Below are 14,439 nucleotides of genomic sequence, written 5' to 3' on the forward strand. Positions count from 1 at the left end.
CGAGGTCTGTTCGAAAAGCTAATGAGCCATAGCTGAGGTGTCGGGTTGGTTGAGATGCACAAACAAACACATCAATGTTTTGAAAGTGCCAAAGAGTTACAGTGTTTCTACATTTTAACCAACCAAATGGTTTACTTATAGCTGACTCTTAGGAGAAAGTATTTTACAATAGCAAAGATTCACACAGAACAAAGTAAGTCATATAGGTTTGGAACAACATGAGGGTGAGCAAATCACTGTTTTAGAACATGGTAGATGGTTTCAATGTGGTCTAGGCAAGTTAGTAGACCATCTTGGACCAGCAACAAGCCAGCTGGTGTTTTTTTGGAGAATGAGGTTGAATTGTTTACTTATAGCTGACTCTGTACATGTATTGCTAATATAATGAGTAACTTACAACAATGTTTTTTGGTATTTGTTGCAGTAGTGTGAACTAGCTTTAAAGTACCAGTTCACCCAAATACCTCATTGCTTGGTAGATAGTTGCTAGCTAGTCAATGGCTGGGCAAAGTTAGTAGACCATCTTGGACCAGCAATAAGCCAGTTGATTATACCAGTTTAAGATATGTGGGGTGCTTTTTGAGAATGAGTTAGAATGGTTTACTTATAGCTGACTCTGCATATTAATCTGGTTTAGGAGAAAGTATTTTACCATAGCAAAGATTCACAGAACAAAGAAAGTCATATAGGTTTGGAACGACATGAAGTTGAGCAAGTCACTGTTTTTGGAACATGGTACATGGTTTCTAGCTGGTCTAGACTGGGCAACAAGCTAGCTGGTTACACCAGTTTGAGGTATTCAAGGTGTTTTTGGAGAATAACCAATGCTGAGTCAATGCTGGTTGGTTGAGATGCACAAACAAACACATCAATGATTTGAAACCACCAAAGAGTCACAGTGTTTCTACATTTTGGGGAAATGAACCTGCAAATGTTTTACTTAAAGCTGAGTCCGCTATTAATCTGGTTTAGGAGAAAGTATTTTAACTAGTGATGCAACAAAATGATTTTTTGGTTCCAGGGATTTTTGGAAAGTTTCCAGAAATGTACCACCGCTTTGCAACTCTAATTGGCATATTAGACTGTAAATGGTCATATTTCATTCACATTGTCTCATTTAAAGCATGAAAAGGAAAAAAAAAATTCATTTATTGTATAAATGTTCCAGTTTTATTTGAATCGGTGGGTACAAAGAGAAAAACAAAACCAAACACCAAAGGTGAGAATCGGGAGTCGGTGTGACCCCGGTGTGGTGCGACGTTCACATCTTAAACTCGTGTGTTTGTGCGAAATGTGAAATGCGTGGACATTCATTAAGGACAAAGACACGTACACACTGCATTACATCGGTTATCAAAACAACTGTTAACAGAACAGATGCCATGGTCTCACACGCAACGCTGCTGTTTTAGTTCAGATGTCCCTCTATTATATAGATTCGTTTCTGTATATATATAATATTGTGTGTTTATAAAAGATCTCTTAATTACAAGTCAGGTCTCCCTATTGCCATTATTGCAATTAATTATTATCTAAGATGCTTTATAAAAGAATCGTGTTCAGTTTTTACTACTGGTCTATTTACATTTCAGTCCAAAAAGCAAGCGGCTCCCGGCGGCGTCTTGAAGAAATCCTGTCGAGATGATAAAAGATGTTTCCGTCGTCCCCCTTCGTGGCTCCTGAGAGAATATCTACATACGGTTTAGTAGCTAGTGATTGTGGACCATGTAGTAAATACGTTGTGATTTAATACGTCTAATGCAGGTTTGCTGATGTCGGATGGCTAAACAGGGAAGCACGGCTAATGTCTCTACATTTACAGTTTACTGGTCGTGATTTTCCGTCTCGTATGCGATGATGTTCGTCCCCAAAGTTAGGATAAGGCATCATGGATCCTTGATGCTCGCCAAAGTCAAAGCGTTCATATCCATGCTGTCCCGGCTCGTTTACAATTGTTGACCTCTTTTCCGAGGGCTGAAAGAGTGCGTTTTCAGGTCAGTCGCGTTCGAACTGGCGACGGCGTGCTTCTCCCGTGTTTTGCGTGAAATCTGAACTTCGGTAGAGGGGTAAGATGGTTTAAGGCACAAGGTGAGTTTTTGGTTTCTATGGGAGGTCGGAGGACACCACGGCGAGGGCGGGGCCATGTCGGAAGGAGGGGCCATAGTGCACGGCCTTAGGGCAGTCTGGCGTCAGGACACGCCCATTTTCCCCAAGAGTCTGGTGTCAGGACACGCCCATTTTCCCCCAGGCTGCCCGTGATTGACAAGCGGGCCTTGTTTCTCATGGCTTCCGAGAAGGTGAGCTAGAGAAGGGGGCGGGACGAGAGGCAGAGTCAGAATACTTGGAACTCTCAAGGGGGGGGGGACAATATATGCAAATGGCACAGTGACATCACAACGGAACCACTCGACACATTCACATCGACAGAACGGAGAAAAGCTCAAGGCTGCCACACACAAATACAGAAAACATCTCAAAATGTACAACATGTCTAGACATCTGCATTTCTAACGCAAGCATGCAGCCCTTCGCTCGTGTTCCCGCTAACTCTAAGGATTGAATTGTACAGTGTCTCCTAACAGTCAACACTTTATATGTTCATACTGCTAATGTTTCGTAAGCAGGGGTCTGGAGGACAGTCGGATATTATTCAGTATCAGTACAGCATTATAGATTGGTTTGTTGATGTCGCTAACAACAAAAGAAAGAGAAACGCAACCAAACATCATTAAACCAACAGCCGTTTGATCTATAATGCCCTACTCGTACCAAATAACGCATTGCGCATAGCTGCTGTCTATAGCGGCGGATCTCAGCTGGTTTAGCTTTGTGCCAGAATTGTTTATCATTTTTAACCCTTGTATTATGTTGCGTGTCAATTTGGGTTTTGAGTTGTCGGATACACTGCTTAACCTATGATTTTTTTTTCTATATGTTGTGACTTTTTTATTTTTTATTTAGGGTCATGAACATGCATGCAAAGTTTTGTGTTGTGGAATGTGCATACAAAATTTATATAATGATGTTATATGAAAATATTTCATATTTCGTGGTTAAAGGCAGCCAGGGTTATTACACTCAACTAAAACTAAAACCATAAAAAGAAAACATTTTTCTTACTTAAAATAAAATAAACAATAACAATATATATATATATAATGTTTATAAATAAATATTATATATATATAGTTGCCAAGGCAACATTTTTCATTTTAATGTACTAATGTCACTTTATTTAACTAAAATAACTAAAATAAAAATTAATGAAACTAAAAACTATATAGACTACATATACTATATATTTTTTATTACTAATATATATATATATATATATATATAAACACAAAAAACTACTAAAAATGAAATAAACTGAAAATAAAAACTGATTCAACATATTAATAAAAATATAATTATAATAAAAAAACGTAAGATGATTTTATCCACTGCATGATGGCATACATTTTTTATCAGTTCATGCATGTTAATTTTTGCTAAGAATTGAACCCATGATCTTGGTGTTGCGAGCGCCATGCATTTATTCACGGATTAAGTGCTTTTCCACACTTCGGTTTAAAAACATTTTTTTGTTTTGTTTTTTTTTAAGTTATGGTACTGTTCATAAAATTTACAGTTTGTGAAAAAGTTTTAAGTTCTAAGAAGACATGTTTGCATGTTTATTTTTCTGTTTGTAATGTGTAAGTACTAACACGACTAATGCTAAAGACTTGCTATTTTTACCTAATGATTTACTGAAGATTTACTATATTTTTGTTTGTTTGTTTTTCATAGTGTGATTTTGGGTGAATTATATTGAATCCAATTGGGGTCAATCTGAGCCTAAAAAAATCGTGCCTAGAATTTTTAATATAATACAAGGGTTAAACAGTGTATTTGTTGCACAAATAACCATCTAAGTGACTGTTTCATTAGACTTTTGCGAATTTATGCCAAAATACTATAAAGTTTAATTTGACGCTTTTTGAAAGTGAATTGATTTATTAAGAAGATTATGTGGTTAGCTGCATGCTATTATTTGCATTTAGCATTGCTTTTGTCCATCAAAACCCACCCGTTGAGAACCGCCGGTCTATAGCAGAGAGCTAACATCTCTAAATCAGAAATATATAAGCAGCATTCCTTTATAAAGTGTTTGAAGGATGCATACTAAGATGTTTGGTTTGGTAATAATTTGAGCTCCTAATGCAATATGGCAGCTTTGTCCATGTGTGTGTGTGTTTGTCATCTTGTGCCGTTTGTTTTAATGCAGGTGTCTGAAACAGAAAGCCAACAGTGCAAAAACACCAGCGACTGCAGCCAAGAAGACCAAACCAATGCAATCCCAACACGTTCTAGTCAAGGCAGATGCCATACCAAAACAAAGAAAAGAACGACAGGCGACAGAAATGAAGGGGTCTCTTTCAGAAGTGAAGAAAGCAAGAAGGAACGTAAGTAAACGGAGGGATGGGAAGCTGTCACAACATTAGCGGACGTCTGCTGCAGCTATATGACAGACGAGGCTCAGGCCGAACCCCAGCGACCGCAAGCAGGCTTTCTGTCCTACCCCTATATCTTTACTGCGTCAGAGCCGTACACGTTGTATCCCTCTCTATAAGTGGCTAAGTTCTGCACACTGTGCGTTGGGCTGGGAGCGGGGCTAAAATTCAGTTCGGCCGATTCCACCTTCAGTTTCTTGGCCTCGGCGCGGGACTTATAGCAAAACTCGACCAGGGCCACCATCATGGCCAGACCCAGGCCGCCCACCAGGATGTAGAAAACTCCCGCCACGTTGCTCAGGCTCAGCGCCTGCGAGCTCTTGTCCTGGGAGCGAGAGGGATGCGGTGCAGAGGGGAAGGAGGGAGAAACGAGGCCGTTAGAGAGGCAGGAATTGGCGAGTGGAAGACTCAAACACATTTACACATGACAGATATTTAATTCAATCAGCTTGAATTACTGGTGCCATTGATTTAACATCATTACATTGTCCTATTACAGATAGCAAGAAATCCACCGTCATTTAGATTTCAAACATGAACAGAAGGGCTATGATTTAAATGAAATTCTAATCGTTTTTGGTGGTTTAGCTTAGTTCTCTTAGTGATTTCTGGCACCTTCTGGAACCAAATGATTGTATTTTGTATAGTTTTATTTTTTACACTTCTATAAGAATGTTTAAAAGGCATTTAAATGAATAAATTAATGTATCAAACTGGGAAAAATAATTATTTACAGTAAATTATTTAATTATCTAAATAATAGTTAAAATAGTTATTAAAAATTAATTAAAATAATAATTAAATATTTCTCTTATTTTGAAAAGAACCCTAGTAAGTAACTAAATGTCTATTTTACACAGTATATAGTCTTATATTTATCTTTATACTTTTATAAAAATTTTTTAAATGCATTTAAATTAAACAAAAATGTATAGAACTGGGAAAAATATTTAAAGTAAATTATTTAATTATTATTTAAATAATCATTTGTATAATAATCATTTTGTAAATTAATTATTTTAATTATTATTTAAATAATAGTTCATTATTTAAATAATGATTAAATATTTTCCCCAGTTTGATACATTAATGTGTTAATTAAAATGTATTTTAGATACATTTTAAACATATTTATTTATTATTTAAATTATAATGAATTATTTCTCGTATGTTTTTGTTGCATTTGAAAAAAAGCCCCCTCATAACTAGGTAAATGACTGTATTTTGCACATTTCTGTTCTTTTAATACTTCAAACAAACATTTTTAAAATGCATTTAAATGAACAAATCTATGGATCAAATTGTGGAAAATATTTAAAGTAAATAATTTAATTTTTATTGAAATGATAATTAATTAAAATAATTAGTTATTTGAAATATCACAAAAAATAAATTCATAATTGTTTCCTTGAAAATTATTTTTAATTTTTTTTTTTTAATTATACAACTTGGCACTCTCTAAGATGGCACAAAATAGCTGTATGAAATCTTCTACAACCATAAATTTTGCTCATCTTGATCAGCATTTGGGAAAAAACTAACTAACTAAATTACTTTAATTTGTATGGAATATAATCTTATAATCTTACAGCCGTAATGTGTTTCTACTAACTAGCCTTGAAGCTAATTGAGTGAATATTATGCCGCTGTAGTGCCATATTCTCTTCAATTTGCTGTTCATTTTAATGAACTCATCCATTAAACTGTAACAAAGCTGCATTCTAGACCAAACCGAACACTATTATGACATCATGAAAGAATCATGACATCACAGTGCAGCATTCTTGTATTGTGATGTCACAATGTTTCATTCTAAAGGTTCTACTTTATTTATTTATTTATTCATTTAGTTAAAATCGAAACAAATCTCTTTATGATGATGACACAGACATTTTAAGACAACAGTCATCTTTTTCTTTCTGAAAACACATCACATTCATTTCATGATAGTATTTGTGTTTTTCAGAGCTGCGGTTTTCAGGTTTGCTTGCGGTTTTCCGTCCAGAAACTGACCTTACTTCCCGAGTCCTTGGGTCCGCACTCGCCCTTATCGTACCACCATTTATTTTTGAGTTTGTCTAGCACTCCTGCTTCACTCAGTTTCAACACTGCCAGGTTTACCGGCGTTCTTCTCAGAGAGAATAACATAAATAACATCATAGGCCATGTTATTTTATGTTATTAGATTACAATACATCTTGGCACACAGCAGCACAGGAAGTGATGAAGCCGAGGTCCCATCGAGTGCACGTGTGTGAGCTTGTGTGTGTGTGTGTGTGTGTGTGTGTGTGTCTGTGTGTGTGGAGCCACAGACGTATGGATGGGATCTCGCTCCATCGCTTCAGGCAACAGACACATACTGCCCTGATTTCATTATCAAAACACAAACAATTACTGCTAATCCAGAACTATTGGCTCATCACAAACAGCCCAGAGCGCAGAGAGACCCACAACACACTGAAAAGAGTAAATATTTCTCATGATTTAACAACAATCATGTTATAAAATAAAACAAATTTAAAAAGTCAAACGAAAATAGATTGATAAATTAACTCTTGATCAGGTTTTTCGAAAGTAATGTTAATTTTTCAGCTTTTTCATTTAGTTTATTTAACTTATGACTCAAATTGTTATTTTGATATTATATATATACAAACGTTATGCATGTGTATTTATTTTATACTTTTTTATACAATTTTACATTTTCTTTATTATAACATGATTCAAATTGTTTTTCTGTTATTATAAAACAATATTACTCAAATCATTATTTTGTTGTTTTCTGTTATTACAAATATTACTCAAATAGTTATTTTGATTTTATATTTTTAATAACAATAAATAATATATAATAATACAAATTGTCCTAATTTAATTTTTATTTAATCAATCAAATTATTTGTTATAATAATTTGTATTATAATTACAAGTTTTCTGAAATGTTAATTTTTGAATTAAATTCTTTTTAACTTTTGACTCAAATAGTTATTTTAATATTACAATTTTTGTAATAATAACACATAATACATAGTAATAAGTATGTATGCATATATATGTGTGTGTGTGTGTGTATATAAATATAGAATTTGTATTTATTATTATTTAGGTTTTTGTTGTTGTTGTTTTGTTTTACATTTTTTATATGTTGACACATTTTCCTGAAATTAATGTTAATTTTTCATCGAATTCAGTTTACATTTTTCAATTTAACTTTTGATTCAAATTGTTATTCTGGTACTTTAATTTTTAATTCTAATTTTCATTTGATGAATTTCAAATAGTTATACATATGTTCACAGACTTATGGACCCTATATATATATAAAGCAACCATATTCTTCTTTTATTTGATTTCTGTGCAGGTACAGCTCTCATTTGTTCTTTTAGCAAATATTTCTGTTTTGACAGTAATTGCTTCCTTTTTCAGTGCGTTTCTCCTTCGACACATTTGTCGGTTTCTCTCTCGTTACTGGCCGGCGAGGGCCGTGGTGTCAGGGCAGATGTCTCTGTTGCATCACATTGTCATCTTTTTTTTTTTTACCACTCCTCTGCGTGTCATCGGTGGCTAACCTTCGAGTCCCCGCCCCCGCTGCCACATTCGCCCTTGTCGTACCACCATTTATTTTTCAATTTGTCCAACAGCCCCTGCTCATTCAGCTTTAACACGGCCAGGTTTACGGCATTTCTTCAACAAACCATAAACATCACATGAGAGCGGGCCGCACGCAGCCCGGGTTAGACGACACAAAACAAACAGAAAACAAGAGAGAACATAAGAGAGGCTCGTGGAAGGCAGCTGCTGTTAATGAGGCCTTTTATGGGATGTTTCTATCTCTCTTTCGCTCTCATTTTATTCCGTCTATCTTTCAAAAAGTAGTGTAATACTATATACTGAGTAAAACTAAGTAAAATACTCGTTGCATTAAACTAGTTTAGCAATATTTTCCACTACTGAATAAAATGTGAATTTAATAACATTTCTCTCAACTCATCTGCTATTTATTTTGGTACTGACCTTTCTGAGATTATAATTTCTCTATGAGTGATACATACAGTATGATGTTTAGAAATCAGCATTATTATTTTAAAACATTTAAAAACAGCATTTTTTTGTTTGTGTTTGTGAGCAGAATTGACAGTCGCTAAGCCCCGCCCACTATTTCAAGCTCCGCCCAGACGCGACACGATACGCGGATCTCGGGTTTCTATTTCTGCTGGAACAATAACAACCTACAATATATAACTAAGATAATCTCAAATAATGGTTATGTGCTTTATTTAGTCTTAACAAAGTTTTTTTTTGTTTGATTAGAATTTATCTGGGATAAGCCCCGCCCACTATTTCAAGCTCCGCCCAGACGCGACGCAGTGCGCAACGAGAGACAGGCGCTTTATTTAATCTTAAAAGTCTCTAATGTAAGTTTGAATATACCTTTACAAGCATACTAAAAATGACGATAGATAATTCACCTCCGATTCACCGTCGCTAAGCCCCTCCCATTATTTCAAGCTCCGCCCATATGCAGTGCGCGAGGGGATTAAACGGTTTCTATTTCTGCGCTGGAAAAAACAACCTCCAAACTATGACAGTGCTAATTTCAGATAATGATTATGTGCTTTATTTAATCTTAAAAATCTCTGATGTGAGTTCGAATATCATTTTGCGTGACCTTTATAGTCAAACGACAATTAATAAGTTGCCTCAGATCTTGTTCAAGTTGTGAACCCTATTCAAACAAACAAGTGTATCATATGGCAAAGATTGTTTCAGACACTCAGTATGTGTTTTTAATAATGTTAAAATGGTTTAATATTTATGAATTAGTACTTATCCACGTCGTCGGCAGTGCAGTGCGCTTGCAGAAATAGCCCCGCCCACACGCTCTTCTGATTGGCTGTGATATTTGATTTTTTTTTTTTTTGTGGCTCATGGAATATTGCATGGTGTCTGGTGTTACAGAACGTCCCATAGGAATTGCACTTGAGGTTTCTATGAACACTGTAATTTTCAGCAAAATGTGAAACTGAAATTGGATGTTTTTCTTCCATGGGCTGTCTTACAATTTTGACACTGCAATGCGTTTTATCTGCTGTTTTTCATTGAAGAAAATTGAACAGCGGCCAACCATTTGTGTGCCTGCATATCAAAACTGACATATTTCGAGTGTAAATGTAGACTGAAGCAAATTAAGATGTTCAGTAGGAGGATTTCAGAAACCTGGAGACTCTTACTGACATCAGAGGGAATAAATGAGAGCGAGAAACAGATGTGAGAGAAACATCCTCAGTGTTTCCACAAGCATGTCACATTTGATGAAGAAATGAGAAATACTGATGATGACATGAAACACTTTATGCTGCACAGTGAAAAAGGCAATTTTACTACCACAATGTGACATATTTATGATTTGTGAAACAAGAAAAAATGTAGAGCGGGACCTGATTTAATTCACTGTGAACTGATAAGCTCATGAAATAGATTGGATTGTGTATTAAGAAACTAAATATTGTCAGATATGATTTCATATCGACTTTTAATGTTACTTCTGCCTGCACTGCAAAACATGATTTTCTTACTTAGTATTTTTGTCTTATTTTCAATTATAAATATGTAAATTCTTAAATAAAGATACATTTACTTCAGAAGGAAAATGAGAAGAAATTAAGTCTGAAAAATGTATTAAAATTAAGTGAGTTTTTGCTTAAAACAAGAAAAAATATCTGTTAGTGCAGTAAGAAAATAATCTTGTTTTTCTTTGAAATAAGTTTATTTTTCTTACACCACTAACAGATTTTTTTAAACCATAAACTCACTTAATTTTGATATTTTTTTTTCAGAAAACAAGTCTTAAAGGGGTCATGAACTGAGAAAAAAAAATTCCCTTGATGCTTTGACATATAAGAGGTCATTGTACTATAAAAACATCCTGTAAGTTTCAGAACTCAAAACGTTCTCGTTAGTCTAAAAACGGCTTATATTGAAGCCAATCTGCCAAAACGACAGCTTGTGGAATGTGCCACTTTATGACGTAATAGAGCGGCTAAACCCCGCCTCCACAGAAGAAGATCAACACCTGCTTCGACATCACTGCCTGTTTAGCTCTGCCCACCGACTCACGCCTGTAGTGTAAATAACGAGAGAGGCAAACACAGGTCTACGCGGAAACCAAACGATAAAGATGCTCCAAAAACAACAAGACGTTATTCAGAGCCAAGTTGTGGAAAAACACAGTCTTTGCATCACCTTGCATCGGATCCCAACAATAGGAAAGAGTGGATTAGCTTTATTTTTAATGAAGTTCCAGACTCGGTCAGTAAGAACTCGCTCCTTTGTTCACTTCATTTTACCGCGGATTCGTTTACAAACAAGGCACAATTCAACGCAGGATTTTCAGAAAGATTGAAACTAAAGGACAATGCTGTGCGACTGTTGGATCCAACAGTAATGTCTCGCCACACAAGTGTGAGTAACTGTTTTTATTACGTGCTCACTATTGCTTTGTCTGATTGTTTGATATGTACTGAGAATTAATGAGTCCATCTGTGAAGGATGTAAGCTGTCAGATAGCGAATCACAGCAGTGGGCGTTTACTTCCAAGTCGACAATCCGATGCGTTTCGATGAGGGGGTCAAAACAGGACAGAAAATAGCCTATTACTTCTAAATTATGATGTTTTTTGATGTGAAAATCTTGATAACGTTATAAAATATCGTTATAAAATCATAAAAAAAGGCAGTTCTTGACCCCTTTAATATCATAAAACAAGACAAAAACACTGAGTAAGAAAATCATGTTTTTGCAGCGCATTTACAAATGACTTTCATTGGTGCAACATAATGTAGGATGCTTTTAGTTAATAATTGTTCTTTTGGATGTTATCATATGAAGACAAAATATTTTGTGTTGTACATACTGCATGCTTCATACGCTATTTAAAAACAGCCAGCAGGAAGTGTGCAGTATATACTATGCAGTACGCCAGTATCCACGTCCATTGTTTTGTTTTTCAGGTCTGTGTGGAGACTCAACCTGTGCAGCGTCTTTCATCTAAAATCTGCGGGAACTGTGCAATTTGTTTCTTCACGGGAAAGGATTTGTAGGAATGTAGCATTGCATCAGTGTCTCAGCAATGGATGCTCTGCAGTGAATGGGTGCCGTCAGAATGAGAGTCCAAACAGCTGATAAAAACATCACAATAATCCACAAGTAATCCACAGCACTCCAGTCCATCAGTTAACATCTGGAGAAGACAAAAGCTGGAACAAATCCAGCATTAAAACGTTTTTAACTTCAAACTGTTGCTTCCATCTAAAATACAAGTCTATAATCCATAATAACGCTTCCTGTGGATTATTGTGATGTTTTTATCAGCTGTTTGGACTCTCATTCTGACGGCACCCATTCACTGCAGAGCATCCATTGCTGAGACACTGATGCAATGCTACATTTCTCCAAATCTACATCTTGGATGACCCGAGGGTGAGCACATTTCAGCAGATTTTCATTTTTGGGTGAACTGTTATTTTAAAGGATCCACCCAGACATATGTGAGATTTCAGCAGAAGGAGATTCTGTCTATTGGTGTCAGTTTTAGAGACACAGAAAGAGTGACAGGCTCGTTTTTATGCGGTGGATGTAAGATGGCAACACAGAATCTGTAAACGCCAGCAGCATGTTTATAGCTGTTCTGGAGAGGGTAAACGGTCGGGGTCAAAGGTCACGGTGCTGAGATTAGTTTGCTGAACTGGCCGATAGCAACACAAGGAGACCATCAGAATCAAAATGATCAAGTACTCTCTCAAGGATGATCCACGCTCAGACGGTCAGTAAAAACCTCTCAGGCAGAACTGAATCTCCACACAGGTCAAAAACTGACCTCAGATCAGAACACTCATTGAAACTCATTTCAGCTTACATACGTCATAACAGCACATTTCTAATAATTATTCTGTATATTTAAAGACAACATGAATTAACATTTGCAACACATTCATCTTCCATAAGACTACTTTGAGCAAAGCAGCATATTAGAATGATTTCTGAAGATCATGTGACACTGAAGACTGGAGTAATGATGCTGAAAATTCAGCTGCGCATCACAGAAATAAATTACATTTTACAATATATTCACATAGAAAATAGTTATTTTAAATTGTAATAATATTTCAGAATATTTGTTTTTTTTCTGTATTTTTGATTGAATAAATGCAGCCTTGGAGAGACTTCTTTCAAAAACATAAAAAAAACTCCGAACTTTTGAATGGTAATAATATGTACTGATGCGTAATATTCAATAAGAGTACATTTATGTTTGGCAGTAAATGTTAATTTCATGTTGTCTTTGGAAATTTTAAGCAACTTCCACATCCAGAGGATGGCGTGGTGTAAAACATGCTGATAGTTTGTGCAGGAACAGTGAAAGAGATGAGAAATAATACTTGACAATGAAGATGTTAGACAGGATACAGGCTTGATGAGAAGAAATGAGCAACACGAGGCACGCGTTTACCTGAGCGCCGCTTCTGTGGAGGAAGAACAATATTAAACACACAGACACACACAGCACTGTCTGTGAGCTCAAACGCTGATATCTTGTGGGATACAGGAGCTTTTGTCTTTGAAAAGTTTCATTAATAAATAAAATGTAGCACTTTCTGAGCAAAATAGTAAAAGTAAAATTTGGTTTTGTCATTGTGTTTAAAGAGGTCATATCATGTCATGTCCTTTTTTAGTTTATAAAGTTATTCATATTTTCTTTAAAGCAAAAACAGTCAACTTAAACTTTACGTCTTGCCATTCTGATTTTTTTTCCTCAAATTCTGAGTTTACATCTCGCAATTAATAACACAATTCTGAGAAAAAAGTCTACATTGGAAGATAAAAAGTCTTACAAAGTTTTATCGTAGAAATGTTAAACGGCTGACAGTAATTCTAGTAAAGCAAAACTTTACTCAACTTTACTGAAGTATCTCAAATTTTGCCATTTTATACTGAAAATATAGGCTGAATCATTTCTGTGATGCATTTCAAAATGTAAGTGTGATGAGACAAGAAACATTCTGCTGTTTTGCATTTTCAACATATTATGAAAGTAAGTGAATGTGTGCATATTTTAAAATGAATATTATTTGCAAATAGTTCAAATTGATTAATTATTTTTGTTCTTTTTTCTTTATTTGCTTAAATCCATTTAAATCATTTAATCTCTGAATTCCGTTATTTTTCATTCCTACAATATTCATTAAACTATTCAATTAAAACTACAACCATAAAACATGTTACATGAAAGAAAAGTTACGTGAAACACAATAATATATAAAACCTGATTTTTTTATTTATTTCAGCTATTTGCCAGGACAACATTTCTTATATTAATTTAGTTTAATTTGATGTACTAAAATAACTCAAATGAAAATTAATTTAACACTTTACAATAAGGTTTCATTTGTTAACATTAGTTAACTATATTTGTTAACATGAACAATACTTGTACAGCATTTATTAAACTTAGTTAATGTTAAGTTCAACGTTTGCCAATAATACATTATTAAAATCAAGTTATATCCGTTAACATTAATGTACTATGAACTAACATGAAAATAAATTTTGTTATTAACTAACATTAACAAAGGTTAGTAAATGCTGTAAAAATATATTGTTCATTGTTAGTTCATGTTAGTTAATGCATTAACTAATGTTAACAAATGAGACCTTATTGTAAAGTTTTACCAAAATGAATAAAAACCATATAGACATATTTCGGGGGGAAAAAATTACTAACACTACTAAAAAATTGTTAAACTTGAATTTAAATTAAAATAAAAACGGAAAATATAAAAATAAAAACTAACATAAAAGCTATAATAGTATCTGAATTATACTATAGCCTGTCAGGTAAAAGCCTATTTCATTTATCATGATACGAGCCCTTAAAAAAAAAAAAAGT

General features: G+C 34.6%; 1 protein-coding gene across 3 annotated transcripts in view; it reads right to left on the minus strand.

The window, feature by feature from the left end:
* Nucleotides 1–1,151: 1,151 nt before the first annotated feature.
* The window catches only part of gria4a (glutamate receptor, ionotropic, AMPA 4a), a 97,032-nt gene continuing 83,744 nt past the window's right edge, over nt 1,152–14,439 (minus strand). Inside the window, exons 14-17 of one of the 3 annotated variants that reach the window (XM_016535158.1) lie at nt 6,507–6,621; nt 4,681–4,818; nt 2,228–2,302; nt 1,152–2,193 (exon numbers count right to left, since the gene is read on the minus strand). In XM_016535158.1, coding sequence (XP_016390644.1) covers nt 2,104–2,193; nt 2,228–2,302; nt 4,681–4,818; nt 6,507–6,621 — 418 coding nt within the window. In that variant the 3' untranslated portion in view covers nt 1,152–2,103. Of the gene's footprint in view, nt 2,194–2,222; nt 2,303–4,561; nt 4,819–6,506; nt 6,622–8,062; nt 8,178–12,808; nt 13,016–14,439 lie in introns of those variants that run through there. The other 2 variants (XM_016535159.1, XM_016535160.1) reach the window with 2 other exon arrangements.

The sequence above is a fragment of the Sinocyclocheilus rhinocerous genome, unplaced genomic scaffold (assembly GCF_001515625.1).
Source record: "Sinocyclocheilus rhinocerous isolate Xijiao unplaced genomic scaffold, SAMN03320098_v1.1 scaffold215, whole genome shotgun sequence".
Lineage (NCBI taxonomy): Eukaryota > Metazoa > Chordata > Actinopteri > Cypriniformes > Cyprinidae > Sinocyclocheilus > Sinocyclocheilus rhinocerous.